The 21441-nt window shown below is 36.0% G+C and overlaps 2 protein-coding genes across 2 annotated transcripts in view; one reads left to right on the forward strand and one right to left on the reverse strand.

Moving 5' to 3' along the window:
• The window catches only part of LOC137396385 (phosphofurin acidic cluster sorting protein 2-like), a 30544-nt gene extending 10363 nt beyond the window's left edge, over window positions 1-20181 (forward strand). Inside the window, exons 6-19 of the mRNA XM_068082640.1 lie at window positions 174-343; window positions 1766-2017; window positions 3928-4047; window positions 4260-4367; window positions 5132-5247; window positions 6273-6342; window positions 8281-8362; window positions 9553-9672; window positions 10350-10495; window positions 13635-13707; window positions 15478-15601; window positions 17299-17489; window positions 18242-18376; window positions 19635-20181. Coding sequence (XP_067938741.1) covers window positions 174-343; window positions 1766-2017; window positions 3928-4047; window positions 4260-4367; window positions 5132-5247; window positions 6273-6342; window positions 8281-8362; window positions 9553-9672; window positions 10350-10495; window positions 13635-13707; window positions 15478-15601; window positions 17299-17489; window positions 18242-18376; window positions 19635-19753 — 1826 coding nt within the window. The 3' untranslated portion in view covers window positions 19754-20181. The remainder of the gene's footprint in view (window positions 1-173; window positions 344-1765; window positions 2018-3927; window positions 4048-4259; window positions 4368-5131; window positions 5248-6272; window positions 6343-8280; window positions 8363-9552; window positions 9673-10349; window positions 10496-13634; window positions 13708-15477; window positions 15602-17298; window positions 17490-18241; window positions 18377-19634) is intronic.
• Window positions 20182-20469: 288 nt separating this feature from the next.
• On the reverse strand, window positions 20470-21166 carry LOC137397419 (protamine-like). The gene is made up of 3 exons (XM_068083708.1): window positions 21130-21166; window positions 20753-20927; window positions 20470-20644 (listed from the first exon to the last, which is right to left on the reverse strand). The coding sequence occupies exons 1-3, from the start codon at window positions 21164-21166 to the stop codon at window positions 20470-20472; spliced, it is 387 nt and encodes a 128-aa protein (XP_067939809.1).
• Between the last annotated feature and the right edge of the window lie 275 nt (window positions 21167-21441).

Genomic DNA, 21441 nt, shown 5'->3' on the forward strand with positions numbered 1-21441 from the left:
TTGATCTCAGACCTTGCCATTCACCAGCCCAGCGCCTTACCCAGTAGGCCACATAGATTGAGTTGATAGCATGCCAATTTAAGTCGCTATATGAAAGCACATACCCATTGGCTTTGCATAGTCACTAGTCTCGAGTTGTATCAATGTGAATGACACGTACGATTGTAACACAGACAGGTCACCAGAGTCGGATGACGATGATGATGACTTGATGGGGGATGAGCTGTCAGCAGATGAGTCCTGTTCAGATGAAGAAACTCCGAACACTTCTCGGGAACAGACAAACTTTAAGCAGAAGATTACTAAGTTACTTCGTCGTTTCAAGTCATCGGATGATGCGGAGGTGATTTTCTCTTTAACTTGTCCTATCGATATGTTGTTGTGAAGGAAATAAATTTGTTAGCTGGGGTTTACAGTTCTTTTTGAACATGCTAGAGTATATTTGATACAACATTCATGGATAACGTTGAAGATAGACCTTTGGTGGATCTTTTGTAGCCAGTTGGCATGATAATTCAATGTTTGTTATGCAAGATATGCATTGGTGTGTTAAATTGCCACCAGCTTTCTTTAGTTGTAAAGCATTTTATATCGAATACCATAGGTATACTTAAATGTATACTTAAATGTATTTGACTTGAAATAAGCATATGAAAATTTACTTATTGTTATTTTCAGCCATTAAAAATCAAATGTTCAGAATTTAGCTTACACGATCATTCAAAAGCATAATTTTACAGCTGTTTGGCTTACATATTTGAAATCAGCTCAAAATGATGATTCATTTAATATATAAATGTAAGTCATGACTATTGACTAAATTCATAGCGGATAACAATGTTGTAAATGATAATTTTAGTTGTCCAACAAAGGGATGTAGATCTACTGTAGATCAATTATGTAAATAACAACAATCTTGGAATCGGTTCAGTTCTTCCTCAACTTGTTGAGTTTGTAATTTTGCTAGCAAGTAATCGGAAAAACTCTCTGTCTGGCATATTTCTGTATTTTTCTTTATGCTTGCTTGTTTAGCGGCAGGTCAAATTATTGAATTATTGTCTTTGCACATAACAACCTGTCTTCTGCAGATTAAACACTATGTTTTACATTTAACTTCAGTAACTAGTACTTAGAAGTCCTAATTGATACACTGCATTCACTGCCAGCTTTTTTCATGTGAATGGCTAGCTATTAAATGGAATGCTGTACTCAAGAGTCTTGTGTACTGTATATGATAAATAACTAAATTGGTGAAATGAACTTTGTGTTTGATTTGAATAAAATATATCCTATACGAAACGATTAAGGAAAACAAACATTTAGTATGTTTTATTTTTACCAATTTAACATAAATATTAAAACGCTTGAGACTAGCCTAGGCTAAGGGTACAATCTAAGAATTCTTAATGGAACAGGAGTTTATCCTAGCAAACAACGTGTGCAATAACACAGCACAGCAGAGACATTTATTGTTTGTAACATACAAACTGGAAGACTTCTTTTGGATTGGTTGCAATCTGAATTTTTGTCATACTCTGGAAATTAATTTGGACAAAATTAAAGAAATTCCAAAACCGAGGTATGGCTTTACGCTGTAATGATATATTATTATTAGCATGCTAAGATATAGTGTTTTTTATAAGATAAAGGAACAGGCGATATGCTGCTTGCTCCTCTTTTTAACTGGTAATAAAAACTACTCACCTCAGTGTTTATTTGTTATCTAATTATAAAAGTGAACACTGTCAGTGGTTACCGGTTACAGAAGCGGATTCTGACTGTCCTGGCGAGGGAAGAGACAGCGCAGGGCGTGACATCGTCCGCTAATCTTGATGACTTGTTTGATGAACTCGAAGACCTCTCTGAGGAATCAGACAATCAGCATGATAATATTAGTGTGAGCTCCATTCGTAAGCCCACCCTGCCTGTCTACTTTGTGGGAGGTGAAACCATGTCTGTGGACAGTCTAGAAAGACGTGATGTGGAGCCATCTCTTACTAGCGCATTGCTTTCTAATGTAAGTGTTGTTGTGGTTGTTTAAGAGATATATGGAGAGTTATTTGTCACTGTTGTTTGTGTTTGGTTTTTTTGGTCTTGACTAATATGCATTTGTTCTCATTCTTCAATTTGACAAGTTTATTGAAATTAGATTGGGTTCATGACAGAAAACATTATGTATACTTTAATAAAATCTGCACTAGTTTGGATCTTAGTAAAGGCAGGTCACTTCAGCTTTTACTTGGATATCTTTCTATCAAATCGATTGATAGTAAATTATTAACGATAGTTCAAAGTTCAAACATATTGGCTTTTATTGATTGTGGCTTTTCTATCGAGTAAAACTTACTTTCTCCATAAAACAGATGACGCTTGAAGTTTTCAAAATATTTTAAACTTTTAAATATTTTAAATAATTTGAATCTTTTGAGACCTTTTACTGCTTCAGTTAATCTTTGTCTAGATGATATTGTGTACGTTGTTCTGTACTCCATATTTGATATTTATGAATGGAACTTTTAAAAAGTATTTAATCCGTGCCTTTGTAAAAGTGTTTATTTCTGTCAATATGTCTAAAATTCAAACACCTTGATATTGATCAGGTGTTAAATTTTAGCTAAGCTAGTTTGTTGTTTGACACCACTGACAGGTGCTTGACACCGCTGACAGGCAGTAGTTATCATGCGAGTTGGTAGTTATCTTCTCTCTTAGCATATAAACCTACTGAGTACGCTCTGTGCTTTAGTATTGTCTATGATATCATTAAACAATATATTTTGGGTGATTATATATCTGTATGTCTAGCGTAAATATAGCCTCAGTACTAACCAAACTGAACTATGGCTACAATGTTATTAGTGTGTTAGTTAACTAATGGTTGGTAGAAGTAGCAATCATACTATTAGAAGTCAAACAGTGAAATGCTCATTTATCATTTAATCGTAGAAGATGTAGTATTTTTGCAAAGTACATCCAATTGTCAAACAAGCAATTTTGATTATAAATGATATTATCTTTCGTGCTTTGTATTAGAATTTTTGATGTATTACTCTATGAAAAGACTTTTAACAGGGATAAATGGTTGATTTCAGCGGTAGTAAAACTTCATTATTAACACAAGGGCATTACATTATTTTGTGAATACATTACATTATATATAGCTGGAGACTGACTAGCCTATGCTCTGGCTTACACAGGTTAATGCATATTTCCATTAAGCTAAAAATAGAACTTCTTTGTTTTCACCATCACATTCTATACAATTAAATGTAGTAATATCATAAGAGTTTTAATGGGTAAATGTTTGGTTTTCAGTGAAAAGCGAAGTCAGGACTTTCATTATTTTGTAATTGAGCAAATCTTTCCAAATTATTTTGGAAATTGTTAAGACGGTTTGAAGCTTACATAATTGTTATACGAGCCAAATCTGAAATTTTTATCGAGGTTCTCTGAAAAATTCGTAATAAATTTTGAAATTAGTTAAGAGTAGTATAAGAGGGCACAAACCCTGTTCCCTTGATGTAAGGCCTTTTTTTCTCACTGTCATAGGCTCGTGTGTAGCTTTCTTAGTAAAGCATTCTCACAGACCTGTTCTTCTGCCTGTACCAACCAACCTTTTGAGAAAAGGCGAGAAAAAATCTGAAGGTCATAAAGTGATTTTTTTTATTGTTTTTTGTTTCATTCAAAACAAGGGTGTACAAGATGGTCCTCATCAGCCGTAGGGGTTCTACAATGAAGACGAATAGGGAAGTGCTCCTTTAAATCAAGCCTCTTTTGGAGTTGTCATTCATTGAAACATTTTTCCTGTTATGAACCAATAAGATTAGTTAGCTCAGTGAGCGGAGAGGAACAATGCCAATTGCCTTCACATTTCCTTAGCCGGGCATGTCATACACTATAACTTTCACTGCGTTCTTTTATCTATGACAGCAAAGTTCTCTCATCGAGTCAGTACCTCCCATGCCACAGTCAGACACTTTTGACCAAGATGACGTGTTCGCATATTTGGAAGCTTCTCAACCACTGATAGATGTAATAGCTCCCGAATCGGTAAGCATCCTCTTATCTCTCCGCTTTAATTGTATTTGCAGATAATTCTGGTAAGAATTTTATTTATAGAAGGTTTGGGGTTACTGCCAGAGTTATGTTGCATCTTTGTGTTGCATCTTTTGCACTAAGTCATCTTTGTAGCAGAACTTTATAAAACTGTTGGGTATAGTGCAGCTTTCAACAATACCTGCTTAAGTTATTACTTTCCATAGGTCTTGGACAAAGTGCAACTGAGTAAGGCATTTAAAGACAGTCAACACTCCCTCCCTTCAGTGCTGTATGTGGTTGATGAGAGGGCTTCTACGTCTTATTATGCTGTGGTATGCGGGGCTATCTGTCTGGGCTATCTGTATGTCATGAATCTGTTTAGGTAGCAATATCTCTATCACAATTCCATCGTAACACTTTTTCCAGCCACCTTCCAACCACTTCTTCCAGCCGCTTTCAACCACTTCCTCCAACCACTCTTTCTCACTGCTCTGTCTCACCACTTTCTCTCACCGCTCTTTCCGTCTTGCCGCGCGCTCTCTTTCTCTCTCACCGCTCTGTCTCTCACCGTTCTTTCTCTCACCGCTTTCTCTCACCGCTCTCTCTCACCGCTCTGTCTCTCTCACCGCTCTTTCTTTCTCACCGCTCTTTCTCTCTCACTGCTCTCTCTCACCGCTCTTTCTTTCTCACCGCTCTTTCTCTCTCACCGCTCTCTCTCTCACCGCTCTTTCTCTCTCACCGCTCTTTCTTTCTCACCGCTCTTTCTCTCCCACCGCTCTCTCTCTCACCGCTCTTTCTCTCTCACCACTCTCTCTTTTTCATCGCTCTGTCTCTCTCATCACTCTCTCTCTCACCGCTCTTTCTCTCACCGCTCTTTCCCTCACAGCTCTCTCACGCCTGCCATTACCTCCTTTTGCCACATCATCCATCTACTCACTGCTTTCCTATATTTTTATGACATCACTGAACCTGAGCTGTGCGCTCTATCGCTAACTATTTACCTTAAAATCTTTTTAGAAATATTTTCTTCTGTTCTGTAACAGTTATTGTGAGCATTTTTTCCTGATGAATTGTAGACATCGATCTGGTATTGTAGGCCCATGCCATCTACCTGTCTCTTTATAACACCGACAGCGCAACAGCACTGCGAGTGGCTGCTGATGATGAGTTCAGCTATATGATGAAGCAGATGTCCTCAGCCATCCAATCATTGCAAGTGTTCTTGTTACTATTCACTGGGATTTTAAGCTTTACTTCTTTTATGTTTCGAAGGAATTTGATGCAATCTTTCATTTGTTAGCAAAAATTGTACTAATTATTTCATACATTTTTGAGAACTCTGTTTGGTTCATGTATCATGACTATATTATATTGTACATCAGCTTAACCCATGAATGAATCTTTTTTCAAGAACAGACAATAGTGGCTTTGCTCCTAGTTCCACTTGTTCAACAGCTTGTCTCATGAAGTTTTAAAAAATGCTTGGAACTGTTGGAATCGTGAAGAAAGTTTGAGCCAGACATGTAATCTCGGTAATAGCCTTATGAATCAAGATGAAGAAAAAAATTTGCTTCACTTGTATCTGTACATCTTGATTTGCCTGAATGTAGATGGTCGCGCTAGGCACAATTGCTGGCCTAGTAGAAAATGCATTATTTTATGAAACTTTTTGTATGAAAGTGTATAGGAATTTTTACTTTGTACTGCGTTCAATTCTATGAGTTGTGTGTCACTCGAAGAATTAGTGTGCTGTGTGCAAAGGCCTATGGAGGCTATATATGGCAGCCTCAGTCAGTTATAGAAATTAGGCTAAGTCAGCTATGGAAAGTAGGCTAAGTCAGTGATGGAAAGTGGGCTGTTAGCGATTGAAAGTAGGCTATGTTGGCGATGGAAAGTAGGCTAAGCCAGTTATTCAAGTTTCAACAGCGCTCCAAGAGTGCTCATGTTTTCATGTGTTGCTCTTATTGCATTTTATAAAAATAGCTCACCAATCAGCCTTTTGAACTAACTTTCCATTTAATGCACATTTTGTATTAGCCACCCAATCACTGTGATCTTGATTAGTTAAGGTAAGTTGCTATACTTGTTAGCCAATCAAAACTTGCTTTTGTGTTACTCAGGCTAGGCTTTGGGCGACTTGTCCAAACCAGTTTTATCTGGGCAGGGCAAGCTTTTGTATTGGGCTAGCCGATCTATCAGAGTAGGCCTTCATGTTAACGATCTATTCCTGTTTGTAGTTGTAACAACAACTCCAAAGCTCCTGCTATTAACCTCGTTCTTATTGGCAATGACAGCTTTTACAGTCAGGTTAGTTGAGAGCTTATAGCTAAGGCTAGTACAAGTGTGCTTATTTGTGTTAGTTTGGAGTAATGCAGCAATACTCATCGTTCAAGATTCTGGATATCGCCAAAATTGTCAATGTTCTTGCAGATATGTACCGCAACAATATTCAATGTTTGTGGGTATGCATAGTGCAGCAATACTTATTGTTAATATAATAGTGCAGCAGTATCCATTGTTGATATCTAATGTTAGTGCAGCAATATCCATTTTAGATGTAGCAGAGTAGTGCAAAAAGGTTCAATGCCGATATCCTAGGACAATGCCACAATACTTATTAACCATTAATTGAGCCTGAGATAGTATAAAAGCCATCACTGTTTTTTTGAGAATCACGCTTAACCAGTTATTGATGGGATCTATTTGATTGAATGAATTGTTTATTGATTGAACCAGTAGCCAGTTATTAATAGACTATGAGTCATCTAATTTTAAATTATTTTGGACTTATTATGGAACAAAACCTGTGGCTATTAATTCTGTTCTTAAGGGTCTGCCTACGGTGTACTTTCATTGCTTGAAAGTACATCGTAGACAAACCCTTCACATCTATTCAAATTCATAAACCTTGAGTTATCCCTCCTTTGCATGCTTTCTACGATCTACATTTGGCACAATACTCCACCAATCAGAGCATGACCCATGGATGAAACCTCTTTAGCATTCACAAAATACCTTTGTTGTACTGCAAGCGTGCGGTTGTCGTAGCCTTCAAACTATAAAGATCTTTAGCTACTTTTTTAAAGGCTGCATCGGCTGTCAATAAATTCTCCCAGCAAGGTTATAAGAGCATCCTCAAGTACTTCAGTCGAGACAAAAACTACTGTAATTTTTCTACAATGAGGACAAGAAGCCAAATGCCACATATGCAACCGCATAGATGCTACTGTTCGCAGGAAGTTAACAACACCCTTAACAACACCCATAATCTTTCCGTCAGGCATTTGGCTTTAGCAAGAGAAGGGATTTACGGCTTGATCGCTGTTACTTGAAGAAGTTGCTAACCGAAAAAGTTTCAGATCCTTTCAAAAAAATCTTTCCAATTGATCCCTTGTTGAATAAGCAGACAATTTGGAGTTTGTTTGTCTCAGTACATAGAGAACTACTGAGAGAATAGTCCTTGAGGGTCACGTAATACGTAGACTGGAAAACCAAAGGCAATTGTATATAGCGATGCTGAAAAACCATTTGTCAGCTTAATGCCCAATACTAGCGTAATAGTTCTAGTTTCTAGCAGTAATGCATCAAGTTACTTCATCTATAAATGTAGCATTACTCCGTATGTCTATTACTCCGTATGTCTATGGGTGGTTCATCATTAATCATCATCTTCTGCTATTTCTGTTATTCAAAATTATTATTTTTATTAAATTGAAATGTTTCATAGGTTCGTTAGCAAGCTTGTGATTAGATAACCTAAAACCATCTTGTTGGTTCCATGGAATCTTTTTAACTTTATGTTTTGTCCTAGTTTACACACAATTACTTGTTAGTTTAGTTTATTGTACTGGTTTAACTCAAATTTATCTCCACATGTGAGCGGAAGCATATTAATTACAATTTGGCATGAATATGTAATTTAAGGGAGGATCTCGGTAACGTTTGTCCCAGTATACTTACAACTGAAATGTACATAAAAGTGTATTTAGAAGTAGGAGCTGTTTCTTTGAGTTTTTGCCACTTACTGATTGCATGCGTTTAAATTATTGGGCATGTAATAGTACTAGTCATAGTCGTGGATCAGCTTTGAAACATTTTTTAGCTGATAGGTAAAGGTCATATAAAGGTCATTTGTGTATGAATCTATAAACGATTTTCTCCTCTGATATCATTTGCCATTTTGTATTCTCGTGGTTGCAGCCTTATTAGTTCTCAACCCATGATGCTTTGTTTTCTTCCGCTTAGGCATTGGACGAGTTCACCAAGACTTTTTCAGAACGCTCTCCTGATTGGCTAAACTACGTGAGGTTCATACTCGTACCTTTGGGTGAGTCTGCATTTGAGTTTTACTAGTAGTCTTCCTGATTTAGTCACTGTCGGTCAGAGTCTGCCTTACAGCTTTTACGATGTTACAAAAAATTAGTTTGTATGGTAGATTTTATTAACTCAATTTTTTATGTGGTGAAAATGTTTTCGTTTTAGGGAGATTATTTGCAGACTCAGATGGTGGTGCGTTTAATTTACTACTAGCAGGTGTCAGCATTTGTGTTTCTGACTGATTCCTATGTACATGTGCAATGTGCGAATGTCAGTAGCTGCGCTTTTTACCGACCGTTCTGTACAGAGGTCAACACTGGTGCCTTTAGCTGACTACGGTATGCAGAGGCTGAAATTTCTGCTTGCACTTGATTGCCGTGTGTGAGTGCCAGCAGTTGCATTTCTAATTGACTACTATCTGCAGGTGTCAGCGTTATGCTTGTAACTTGTAACTATTTGCAGGTGCAACCTTGGTTGTTTTTGCAACAGACTACTATGCCCAGGTACCACTGGTAATACGTGCAACTGACTACTATCTGCAAGTGCATCTTCGGTTGTACTAGCAACTGTCTACTAGCAACTGACAGTTGCTAGTACAACTGTCAGTTGTACTAGCAACTGTCAGTTGTACTAGCAACTGTCAAGCAACAGTTGAAGTAGCTACTGCACTTTGTGCAGGAGTCGTCTTCTCATGGACTCACACATGTCAGAAGCTGTGCTTGTGAAACACTCATTATAGTTCATAACAGTTGTTATCATGAAATTTTGGCTATGGCCTTTTTTCATGAAATATAAACTCTGTTATTGTGCAGCTAACAAATGCTATAAGTTATTCTATCGATAAGAGTAGATAATTACTAATAAAATCTTCGTCTTTTAGTTATAGTTTTTATACCTTTTCCACTCAATCTTTTATTTTGTATTTGTTTGTATTATCATCTAAAGATACACATTTTAGATATTACTGCCCAATGAAACGCGATATTCACGTAATTGAGCTGTGCCATGGAAATTTTTGGCATCTTTCCTCTTCAAGTGATACGTTGTTGAGATGTTAGAAGTTGTCCGTATGTTGCTTAGCCCAAGTATACTATTTAAATAAAACAAAGGGATACAGTTAGTTTATTTTGTACAGTAAGATTACGTGTGTAATAGTAATTGTCTCCTCTTTAATGGATCTTAGCTTTAGTTATGTTGTAGCTAAAAGCGATGTGTGCGGTGAACTGTCTCGTGTCGACCCACTTCATCATCAAATGTTCTCAGTTGAAAGTGGCTGGCAGCGGCTGAATGAAAAGGCTCTAAACAGCCAGTTTGTGACAGGTTAGTAGGCAGCTATGATTACCGACACTTATAAGAATTTACTGTTTACAAAAGCGTGTTTGTTAACACAATAAATAAAGCTTTCATTTATGATCCTCTCTAAATACGAATACTCCAACATTTGATACAAAAGTTTGACTCGCAGGAATTTTCAACTTATGACGCTCAAATTTTATTTTGAACATAGCAGTTTTTCTATGTAGGAATAAAGATGTTGGGAAAATTAAAATAAAAAAGCGCAGGAGTATACATTATAAAAGCTGGTTTATTTCTGTTGTATGAAGTCTGCTCTAATAAAAGTTGAGGAAGTTAATATTCAGAACTTTCGATAAAATTATCTAAGAAAGAATCTTAATATTCCAACATATTTGATAGTAGATAAAAATCATCTTAAAAAATTTAGCTTTTGTCAAGGGTGCTGATGAAAAAATAGTTGGAAGCATGTAATGGCCAGCATCTATTTGGTTGTTATAATCTGTAAAATGTTCATACAGCACTAACAGATGATCGAGGTGCAGTTTTTAATTTTTAAATGGAAACTTGCTGTTACAAATGTTAATGGTACAGCAGCGATGACAATATGGCAGTTGCTGAATTAAATGATTTTCTGTAATACTACAAATCTCTATGTTTGAAATGTCGTGAGCTATTGGTGTTTTTTTAATAATTCTGACCAGGTGAACGCAATGAACTGTTGGAACGGATATACAGGTATGAAGGTGGTGCCTCTTGTCTGATGCAATATCCTGTTAGTGAGGCTATGATTGCGTTCTCTTCAGCGACGAATAAAGACGGCTCACAGGAATTTATTCCTTTTTTAACTGTAAGTCAGTTACAGGAGTCAAGTATGTAAATATATAATATTCAATAGAGGTACTTTCACTTGATTGTAATATTTCAGTAATAGATCTATTCATAGAGCTGACATGATGGTAATGTCACCAAGGTACTAACTGAGGTTGTAGCAACTGGCTGTCTGTTTGTTCATACAACTTTTTGTAACTCTATAGATTGTAAGTATACTTCATCTATAAAGGTTAATTTAATTATTATAATTTTGTTAAATTAAATAATTACATTGTTTTTAGTATTAAAAGGTACAAACTTACAACTTGGTTTTCATACATGCACTACATGCCGCCTGGTTATAAGACAGGTCTTTGCATAGAAAAGTTTTTTTATGTAACAGAAAATTCATTTGCATAGAAAATTGATTTTTATTTAACATATAACAACAATTACCATCCTAACTTTCAAACTTCATATCATGAGAAAAGTGTTTTGTGCAGTTCAGATGAATTAAGAAAAAACTGAACCAATTTAAAGGTTTTTAAATGTAAATGTGAAATAATTAGCAGGTAAGGGCTAAATAAAGTCTGTTTTGCTACGATTACAATAAAAATTTGTTTGGTATACAATTATATGATTTTAATTCATTTCAGTGTTTGCATCATAAGGCAGAAATGTTGTATAGAGTGGTAGAGAAACCCATAGTAATTATCTAATGCAAACATCCCCTAGTAAAAATCATCAAAATTTTATTTACGTACTACTGTACATATTAAAAATTGGTAACAAAACAATATGTTAGCCTTAGTAACTATAGTTACTTACAGTAACTTTAGTGTAATTAGTGGTTATGATCTGCAATAAAATGTTGCATTTCAATGTACATTCTCAATGGTGCAGTACATACTGTGGGGAGTTCTTACCTTTGAGACAGACGTATAACATAAATGTTGAATTTAGCTTAAATGAAGTTATCTTACTAAACACATACTTGTTGCTAAGTTTTAGTATGTATTTTACTAAACTTCAACTTTGTCATCATTGTACTATTATCTGTTTTTGATTTCGTTTTTGCCATAACTTTTAGCGAATAACGCTGAACTGAGATGGCGAGCATCATATCTTTTTCAGGCTTTATGGGAGGTGTTTCCGCACATATCATATCGGCATTTTTGTTATTTCGTTGCAATCAGTACAACCACTGCTAATTTTTAATTTCAAGAGAACGTTTCGTTAATATAGAATGGCAAAAAATGTCGAAAAAAATTTGCCATTCATATGGTGAAGATGGAAAACATTGTGTTCCATATCGCAAAGCGAAAACAAATATTATAACCGGGGCAGGGTAGTTCGAAGGCGCACTGTATTAATAAATAATTCATTGTGTTCAATCGCGAAAAGTATATTCATTATATGGTAAAAGCAATGGATGTTATAAGAGCTGCTTAGCCTTGAGTTACGCGCACTCTTGTTAGTAAACCTGCAATTGGTGTGTCGCGAGTTCAAATCCAGTACGAAGAAGATTTTCCATAGCTGGTATTTTATCGCTATAACTGCATAGACGAACGACAGATGACAGACAAACTTAGAGACTTATATTAATAGATAGAAGATAGATTTAGTTATTTATTTTTGAATTAATATCTAAGAGCATTAGTTTTAGTCAAATATTTGATTTATAAATGGTATTTAATAGCATTAATTAAAATGTGTTTTTATCTCCACTGTATTCATGAATATGTCAATGTGAAATGAACTGTAACTTTGCTTCAAGCAGCAGAGTGTGGACTGCCGGTGTAGGCTGCCTTTGGGTAGAGCTGATATTCTATAGCATAAATAATGCTAGTCATTAATTTGACAGGGCTTTGTTTTTCATAGATACTGCTATTGCATAGTTACTTGTAGAAATGTTATCACTAAGTATATTAAGCATATTACATAGATATAACACTTCATAGATCTTGCACTTACTAAGTCTGGCGCCGCATGCAGCAGGTGTTTGATGTAATTTGCTTATTTACATCAATGCAGCAACCATGTCATCAAGCGTATTAAACACATTACATAGATATAACACTTCATAGATTTTGCACTTCCTAAGTCTAGCGCCACATACAGCATGCGTTTGATGTAATTTGCTTATTGTGTCAATGCAACAATGATATCATCAAATGTATTAAACACATCACATAGATGTAACACTTCATAGATCTATCGCTTCTTTGATCTAGCACTACATACAGCGTGTGTTGGATGTAAGGGAAATGGGATGGATGTAGTATGCTTATCTGAGTCGCATTCATACAGTTTAGTCTTTTAGGAATTCTTAGTAAAATAGCTTGGTACTCTGTTAGGAGGTTCAAAGTGAACTTGGTAAGGTTGCGTAACACATAACACAGTAAACTGTTTATATATATATATATATGTTATATATTATAGTAATATAAATAAAATATAAATATAAAAAATAAATATAAATAAAAAATATAAATAATAAATTTGATATATATATTTATTTATATAATGCCTGCTCTTCTGAATATTTTAGTATTATCTAGGTAACTCAAGTTAAAATGCTTATAAATTCTTTGTGTCCACGTGGTGTCTATATAATCCATCTTGTGGGATATGGTATACTAATTTATATTTTGTCCTAATGTATGTGAATGAGAGTTGTGTACACATGCTCTGATCTACAAGGTTGCAATACATCAAGTAATTTTAGACATAAGATATTGGAAACTGCTAGATATTTAAAGATAAAGTTTTATCAGATTTTGTGTCCTTTGTTGATATATTCACAAGCAGGGCTGATCGTATGTCATGGTCTGACTGTCGCAGCTTTAGAATGTTTCACTTCAATATAGGAAGTTTTTAAGAACCCTAGGTCTGAGCGTTAAATGATAGCGAACAAAAGGATCTAAGTGAGCAGTCAATTCGCTGTTATTCCTGTCTAGGATGTAGTTATCAAAATACAACTCAGCATAGTATATACTATATATTTATTTAACATATTAAATAGTATATTTATTTAAGTTTTGATTTTTGGTGTAGTTATCAGAATGTGTAGCTGCTTCATAACTCAAGCATACAAACATCCGTTCTGTTTATGATTCATAGAACAAACAGTTCATAGAATGGTATTGGTAATTCATTGTGATTGCTACTTGAAGGAGGTGTCTATTGGAACTATCAGCAGCCCAACCACAGTAATATCTGGTACATCCGCTGCCATAGCTATACCAGGTATCTTTTTAGTAGTTTATTCTCTTTGGTCATAAGTCAGCATTCAATTGGACAAAGTAGTGTTAGTACTGTAGATGCCCTGCTAGTTTAGTTTGAGCACATCTGAGCTCTTACGGAAGATGGAATGATGCTAAACATGTAATTAAATTTCTTTTAAGATGTTTTAGTATTGTATAATATTATATATAGAAGGCGTCTCTCAGTGGATTGGCAAGGGCAAGTAACTCAGTACATGAACTACATGTATGTAGTATTATGTATATAAAAGGTACCTCAGTGGGTCAGAAAGGGTGAGTAACTTAAAAGGTTAACTTGCAACAAAAATTGCATTACAGTTATTTAGTATCAAAAGATTCACCATGTCTTACTCTGCTGTGTTGTAGGTGCAAAATATGTGGAAATGTGATTACAAGCTCATAAAAGCTAAAAAAAAACGAACAGTTGATCGCAGCCATCACCAAAACGCCGTAGATCGGAATCCCTTTCCAAACGGCTCAAATGGGACATAGCTGAACACGATGGTTTTTGTTTACACTTTATGCAACCTCAGTGGTCGAAATATTTTCACAAATATACTTCACACATTCAATGTCCTTACGTTTACTACTGTCTGTTTCATCATCATTGTAATGCTGTCACATTGAGCGCTGATATCTCAAAACCTACCGTGAAAATTCGTTTAATTTTTTAACCTCAATTCGAAGGAGTGCATATCTCTGATAACCATAAGGAGCCTGTTGATCACTTGTGATAGTCGAAAAATGCTGGAGAAATTGTTCCCGCTGTTTGGCCGAAAGTATGGGTCACATGATCAGATTACGACTGGATGATTAGACCAAGCTGAAACAAAGCGGGCATTTATATTTGATACAGGTTTTCCGGTAGAACCGGAAGTGTCTGTCATAAACTAGTGCAATGAGCCGTTTTATATTGCGCCTTTTATTGGACTTTAATTTTACGTGATCTAAAACAATAACCACATTGTTTGAGTACGTCGTCAAAATAAAGAGATTCCAATCTACGGCGTTTTTGTCATAGCTGCGATTAACTGTTCGTTTTTGAGTTTTTAAGAGCTTGTAATCACATTTCCACATATTCTGCGCCTACAGCACAGCAGAGTAAGACATAGTGAACCTTTTGATGCCAAATAACTGTAATGTAAATTTTTTTACAAGTCAACCTTTAATACATAAGCTATTTAGTATCATATACATGCATCTAGAAAGTATTTCAGTGGGTTGACAAGTGTAACTCAGTACATGAACTATGTAGTATTATGTATAAACTAGAAATTCCCCTGTCATACAGCCCACGACCAAAGGGACAATGGAAAAAAGAAAGGGTAGTGATGGTTGAGAAATGCAATATTAGCAGCCAAATGGCACTGCAGTGCAATAGGATAACTGCAATGTTAACTGTAATGTACTGAGTGTTATTATGTACAACAAACAGCAATAATGAAAGGAAAAGATTATATGTTTATATCTCTCCCCTGCAATAGGAAAAATGCAATATTAGAAGTAAAATTCACTGATATTATTAGAATAACCAATACTACCTCAGTGGTACAAAGGTACTTCAGTGTGTCAGAATGGATATGCAACTGAATACATCAACTATGTTGTATTATGTATGAAGAGGATATAGCCTGAGCAATCCTCCTATGTAATAAACCTGTGATTGGTGTTGGTGGGAAATAAAGTAAAGTTCTTGTGAATGATTGATAACAATTAGGGAAGTTTAGTAGGTGTTTGGCATTGTCTTTCCCAGGTTCTAGTGATGGAGAGGAGCCTGTATTGCCTACGAGTCCTATTTATAAGGAGACGAGTTTGAGCTCAAGCTATAGTGAAAAAGCTGCGTTCAGCGCATCTAGTCATGTTCAGCAAACATCCAGGTAACTGTTTTCTAAAGATCTAATTTTAACAGATCTACCAAACTACTATACATCTGGCTTCTTTGTCTGTTCCACAGCTTTTTGCATGCATTGGACCATGGAAGATGGCTGTCCATCATACAAATGTGGGGAGATAAACTGCTTGTGTAGTAAATTAATATAGGAAGCTTAGATGTGGCTGTATAGTATATACGCATGTGGAGATAAGAACTGACTTCATGGTATACACAGACGGGGAGATGAGAGCTTGGGTATAGTATAAAATTATTGGAGATAAGAGTTGACCGTGGACCATACAGCTATCTGGAGAAGAACTTATTGTCAAACATAGAAACATGGGGAGATAAGAACTAACTGTACACCATAGCACTACGGGGACATAAGAGCTGCTGTATGGCATACAAACATGGGGAGATAAATTTTGTCTCTTTGGCATACATGTACATGAAGAGATAAGAGAGCTGGTTGTATAAGATGCAAACATGAGGAGACAAGTGCTGACTGTGTATGATTATTGCAGTAGTATTTTGGGATCTACAGATAAAAGCTAGCTTTCAAGTAGAGCTTTACTTAACCGCATCCAACTTCTTGGGACACAAGTTAATAAGATGAAATTGTTGAAACGACTCCTCAATGAAAAATCTGTCTTCAATTGCCTTGCAGTTGACTGTTTCTATAGTAAGACTCACATGCTACAGTCCAATGCCTGTCACTCGCATCTAGCTTGCTCTTGGAATTATAAATGAATGTGAAGCAGAGGTACATAAAGCAGGCTAAGCTCTTGCTTTCATAATTACTAGGTTACTGATGAAATATTAAATATTGCAAGTGAACTAATGGCTAATGCCTAGTAACTAGTAAATAATTACAAGTTAATTTGTAAAAAGACTCCAGAAAACAATATAATTAGTTGAGAGTGAAAAGTTACTTTTGCCTCCAGAATTATCTTTTATAATGGCACACGACAATAAAATATTGGAATGTCAATGTCTTTCAATGATACATATAGGTACTCTTATTGTAAAACAGAACACGGCAAATTGGAATGTTTATGTAGAAAGTATGGTTTACCGCCTCGTAACTGACCTTTGTATATTGTATATATTGAGATGTGGCCAATGTTATGTTAAAATTTCTTTTATTAGCAGAATTCCCAGTGTTGTTCGGGTATTAAAAACAGCTTATAGACAGTGGCATGTAGTGTAGTTGCCTGCTACTTGCCATTAGCCTGGCACATTGTCAATGGCTAATTTGAGCAAGCTCGTATCCATATCGCTAATCTTACTAATAAGAGCTGTGATGGCAAGCTTTAGTGAGGTTGCGATGTAAAGTAGTGCAGAGTCGCTATGCGTATTTTAGCCCAGATAGTGACTCGTATTGCCCAATGAATCCAATGCCTTTTTTGTAGCTCAATAGGTTAGCTTATTGCCTGGTGAAAGGGGAAGTTCCGAGTTCAAATCTTCTGCGATACGGATTCTTCATTCCCAGATTTTAATAGCTATAGCTGGACAGACTGAATCACAGACCGACGGACAGACACTGAGATTTATATTTATAGATGGTCAACATGGCTGCTGGATCTATTGTTTTTCCATTACTTGTTTCCACAATTGTTTCTGGTGTTGGACCCCTTCCTATTTGCTATCCATACTTTTACTTTGCCTGTTACGCTGAGTAAGTTTTTATTTATATGATAGTCCTCCAGGCTCGGCAGGCTTAGACTTGTGCGAGCTGCAACTCGAGTATTGGGTTCCAACGAAAAGTGGAGACAAGTCGAAAAGCTCTCTTAGTAAGGAGACTTTGAAAGGTTACTTCAAATATATTCAAGTCATACGTGAGAAGTCATCATTCCGTCTAATTGCAGTGACTAAGGAGAAGAGAGGAAAGAGTGAGTTATTCTATTCACTGGTTTTGCTACTTCGTGAATGGTGTCCTCTAGAATTGTTTTGATTCTTCACCTCCCACTTTATAAAGCAACCTTATTCAGTAATTCTTCTTGCGCTATTAAAAATGGACACTTGTTGGTCACGCTGTTGGAAATTTGTGTATGAAAACTGTTGCAGTATTATGTGCTAGATTTCATCTTTAACGTAATCTCTTGACTAACAATGCCTAGACTTTAGCAGAGTGGCTTAGTAAATCTTTATCTTTAAATGCCCATACAGATTTGCCTCATCCTTGTCTTACATGCCATATTTTTATGTCATCTGATTTTTATTTGCTAGATCCTTCTTGTCAGTTGCTCATTAATCACTCGCTTGCTTTTCACCATTCTTCACTTGTCTTCTTATCTATCACTCATCTGCCATCCACATGTCACTCACCTGTCACTCATCTGCCACTTCTTCCATTTGCCTCCATTTATCTGCCTTTCACCATTCAACCTGATGGATTTCATTTGTCACTCATCTCTCATTTACCTGTCATTCGCTTTTCACCCATTTGTCACTCAATTGTCAATTGACTCAAAGTTACTCATCTACTCAGCAGTTTGTCTTAGATGTAGTGAGCATACAATGCCATATTAATTTGACATGAAGACTTCGACTTAATCAAGGCTTTGCGAGCATCCAATTTTTTTGTGAATTATAGGTAATTGGATTAAGTCATGCTGTTTGTGTTATGTGTTGTGCTTTCTAGTGATCAGACTGGGTAAGAAGTCAAAAGATAAGCTAAAAGAGAAGGAATCTGACAGTGGAAAAAGTCAAAATATCAACAGAGACTCTATTACAAGGATCGTCTGTACTGCCAAAGATTCTTCAGATCAGATCACAGGTTAGAGAATATCTCTATGACTACTGGCGTAACCAGCATCGATGCTATTAGAAAGCCTAGATAATGGATAGTCAGTCATTTCAGTTGTTGTCAGTCGCTGATTTGTACATCATATGAAGGGGTGCTATGTGAAGGGTGTTATAGGTGGTTGTTGGAGGTATATTTTCAGAATGTGAAGGGTGTTATAGGTGGTTGTTGGAGGTATATTTTCAGAATGTGAAGGGTGTTATAGGTGGTTGTTGGAGATATATTGTCAGAATGTGAAGGGTGTTATAGGTGGTTGTTGGAGGTATATTGTCAGAATGTGAAGGGTATTATAGGTGGTTGTTGGAGGTTTATTGTAAGAATGTGAAGGGTGGTACAGGTGGTTGTTGGAGGTATATTGTCAGAATGTGAAGGGTGTTATAGGTGGTTGTTGGAGGTATATTGTCAGAATGTGAAGGGTGTTACAGGTGGTTGTTGGAGGTATATTGTCAGAATGTGAAGGGTGTTATAGGTGGTTGTTGGAGGTATATTGTCAGAATACTGTAAAAAATCCCATTTAGTGAATTGTATCAAGTCCGTAAGGGCTTTTTATGACAATTAAGTTTCAAAAACGGAACAATTTGGCTCAGAAAGTAATAATCATGCTATTAATATCTTCTTGAATAGTCGCTTCCTGAATTTGTTGACATTTGAGAACGTGATTAAATGTTTGATCCAGTTTGCTTACCTAACCAGTAGAAATTAATGAAGTCAAGGATTATACAGTAGACGCTCCTACAGTATAACGTAAACTTCCTTTTACATACATTTCACGGAATATAACAAATTATGTAATGTTTTTAAATGAAATTTTTAATCTAGGCTGCTTTTTGACAATCGAAACTAGTTATGTTATGCAGTTATGCATAAAAGCTCGGAATATACTTGTTAGATTATAAATGTGTATGATATGGCAATTTTTGGTGATGTTTGTTTTTAAGAATTCCATATCAAGTAGCATTTATCAAACAAGTCGTGGGAGCATGACTTTATAAGAGCCTGACTCTTGTAGATTTGAAGATGCATTAAAACAACAGACATTTGTATCTACTTTGGCTATTCTAAATAAACACCACAGCTAGCTAGCCTGTGTACCTGAGGCACTTAAGATTAATACCATTTTTAGGAAGTAAATGTATTCCAATACGTCGTCTTTGGCTTGGTTTATACTTCCAATGTAGTTTATAAGCGCCTACTAGCTTTGACTTGTTTTATCAAGCCTAATCTTTTGTAGTTAACATTGATGAGATAGAGCATGTCGGAGTGCAGTTCTTTCAATTATCAACCCACTGGCAGACACATGTCAAGTACCTGCCAGTAGGTGTCAGCAAGCAGTACCTATCCCACGATTGAGCTGCCATTTTCTCACCATACTAGACAGTAAGAGGTTGGAATGCATGCTCCAGAATCTCTCGAGATTTATTTGACCACTTCATCTAGTCTAATACATTTTTTGGAAGGTGTTATTAAATCCAATACGGGAAAGCTTGGAACAATCAATGGCCTTGGCTTGCTCTTACCTTACAAATTTTATTGCCATTAAACGAGTCAAACTTTTTTTTTAGTATAATATGGTCTATTTTTATTCCCTTCATTTGTGCTTCATGATTAATTATGTGTATGTCACACGCAGGTCATTCATCTTTCACATATCTAAAGTTTCCTGCCATTTAAGCTTTTTATTGCAAACCCATTCTAATCATAACTTATTCTTCAAGAAAAGGTATTTATTTGTCCCATATTCTGTGTAAATAGACGTACTTGAATATTAAACAACTGATTTTTCCACCTGATCAGTTAAAAGCAAATATACCAACAATTTGGTTGGTATATTTTCTTTCAACGGAATAACTGTCTTCAACATTATTTTCTTTCAATTGGGAGTTTTCCTGTACGATATTTACATGCAGATGCAGAAGACCAAATTTGATGTTGAAACATATATTCCATTTAGATAACTACTACATATAAAAACATAAGATCGACCAGTGAAAAAATTTTCACAAAAGAGCATCACATATGTCTAACATCTGTTGTTGTCGTAATCAATAAATGTCTCAATCGCCTCATTATCTTCCTGCAGATTTTGATCGTCGTCCTCTCCTGCTTCTGCGCCTACGACGTCTTCCACCTTTTTTTGAGGATTTTTTTGACCTCCTTGATCTTCGTCTCCTCGATCGTCTCCTTCTTGATCGAGATCTCTTTCCTTTTGATCTCCTGCTTCTCCTACGTCGAGACCGCCTTCTGCAATACCCAGGCATTGTATTTTCACAAGACAAACATGACAAGCCTATATACATGTATGTATGGCTCCTAGCTCTACTATTCTGCCATGTACGAATACCAACTCACCGTCGGCCACGTCTGCTCCTACTCCTGCTTCTGCTCTTTCCTGATCTGTTGCGTCGCCTACGCCGACGTCTCTCCATTGCTTCGCCATCTCCGGTTTTTCTCTTCCGAACAGCTCCATGAGCTGGATTCCTCATGGAAGAGGATCGGCGTCGCAATATGCTGCCTTCTGCTTCATCTAGAAAAATTGACTATTTTAGAAAAATGGCAAATCAATGGCAAGCATGTCAGGATCTAGTTGTTATTAGGCATACACACTACGCCGATTACGGACATTTTACTGCCTAAAATGGCTTGGCCAATGAAATTATAATAGATAAATTATAATTATAACAAAAAATTATTAAATGCATTACTGGCGAGCATGAATTAAAAATTACCAGCAGCATTTTGGGGCTTAGCTCTTGCAGAAACCATTATTAGGCATACAAAGCCAGATGCCAACTTTTTATACTATGTGGCTGAAATGGTTTGACCAATGACGAGAGGGCATAACAAGAAAGACTATCGGTCATTGTTAATCATAGGTCAATCAGATAAAGCAGATAACTTCTAATTGGTGATAATAAATTCTTCAAGTATTTCACCAATTTTGATTATGTCATTAAATTACACAGAATTCATTGCAAAACTGTTTCTAGATTCTGAGAAAGTTATTAGAGAATGCCTTGTCTAGCACATGCTGAAAATGT

The sequence above is a fragment of the Watersipora subatra genome, chromosome 5 (genome assembly GCF_963576615.1).
Source record: "Watersipora subatra chromosome 5, tzWatSuba1.1, whole genome shotgun sequence".
Taxonomy (NCBI): Eukaryota; Metazoa; Bryozoa; class Gymnolaemata; order Cheilostomatida; family Watersiporidae; genus Watersipora; species Watersipora subatra.

Bases quoted from the DNA above. Each gene is read 5' to 3' on its own strand.
- LOC137397419 (XM_068083708.1), bottom strand. From the start codon at position 21,166: ATGGTTTCTGCAAGAGCTAAGCCCCAAAATGCTGCTG. The intron at 20,928-21,129 runs GTAATTTTTAAT...CAATTTTTCTAG, and splicing joins TAAGCCCCAAAATGCTGCTG to ATGAAGCAGAAGGCAGCATA. The intron at 20,645-20,752 runs GTGAGTTGGTAT...TGGGTATTGCAG, and splicing joins AGGAGCAGACGTGGCCGACG to AAGGCGGTCTCGACGTAGGA.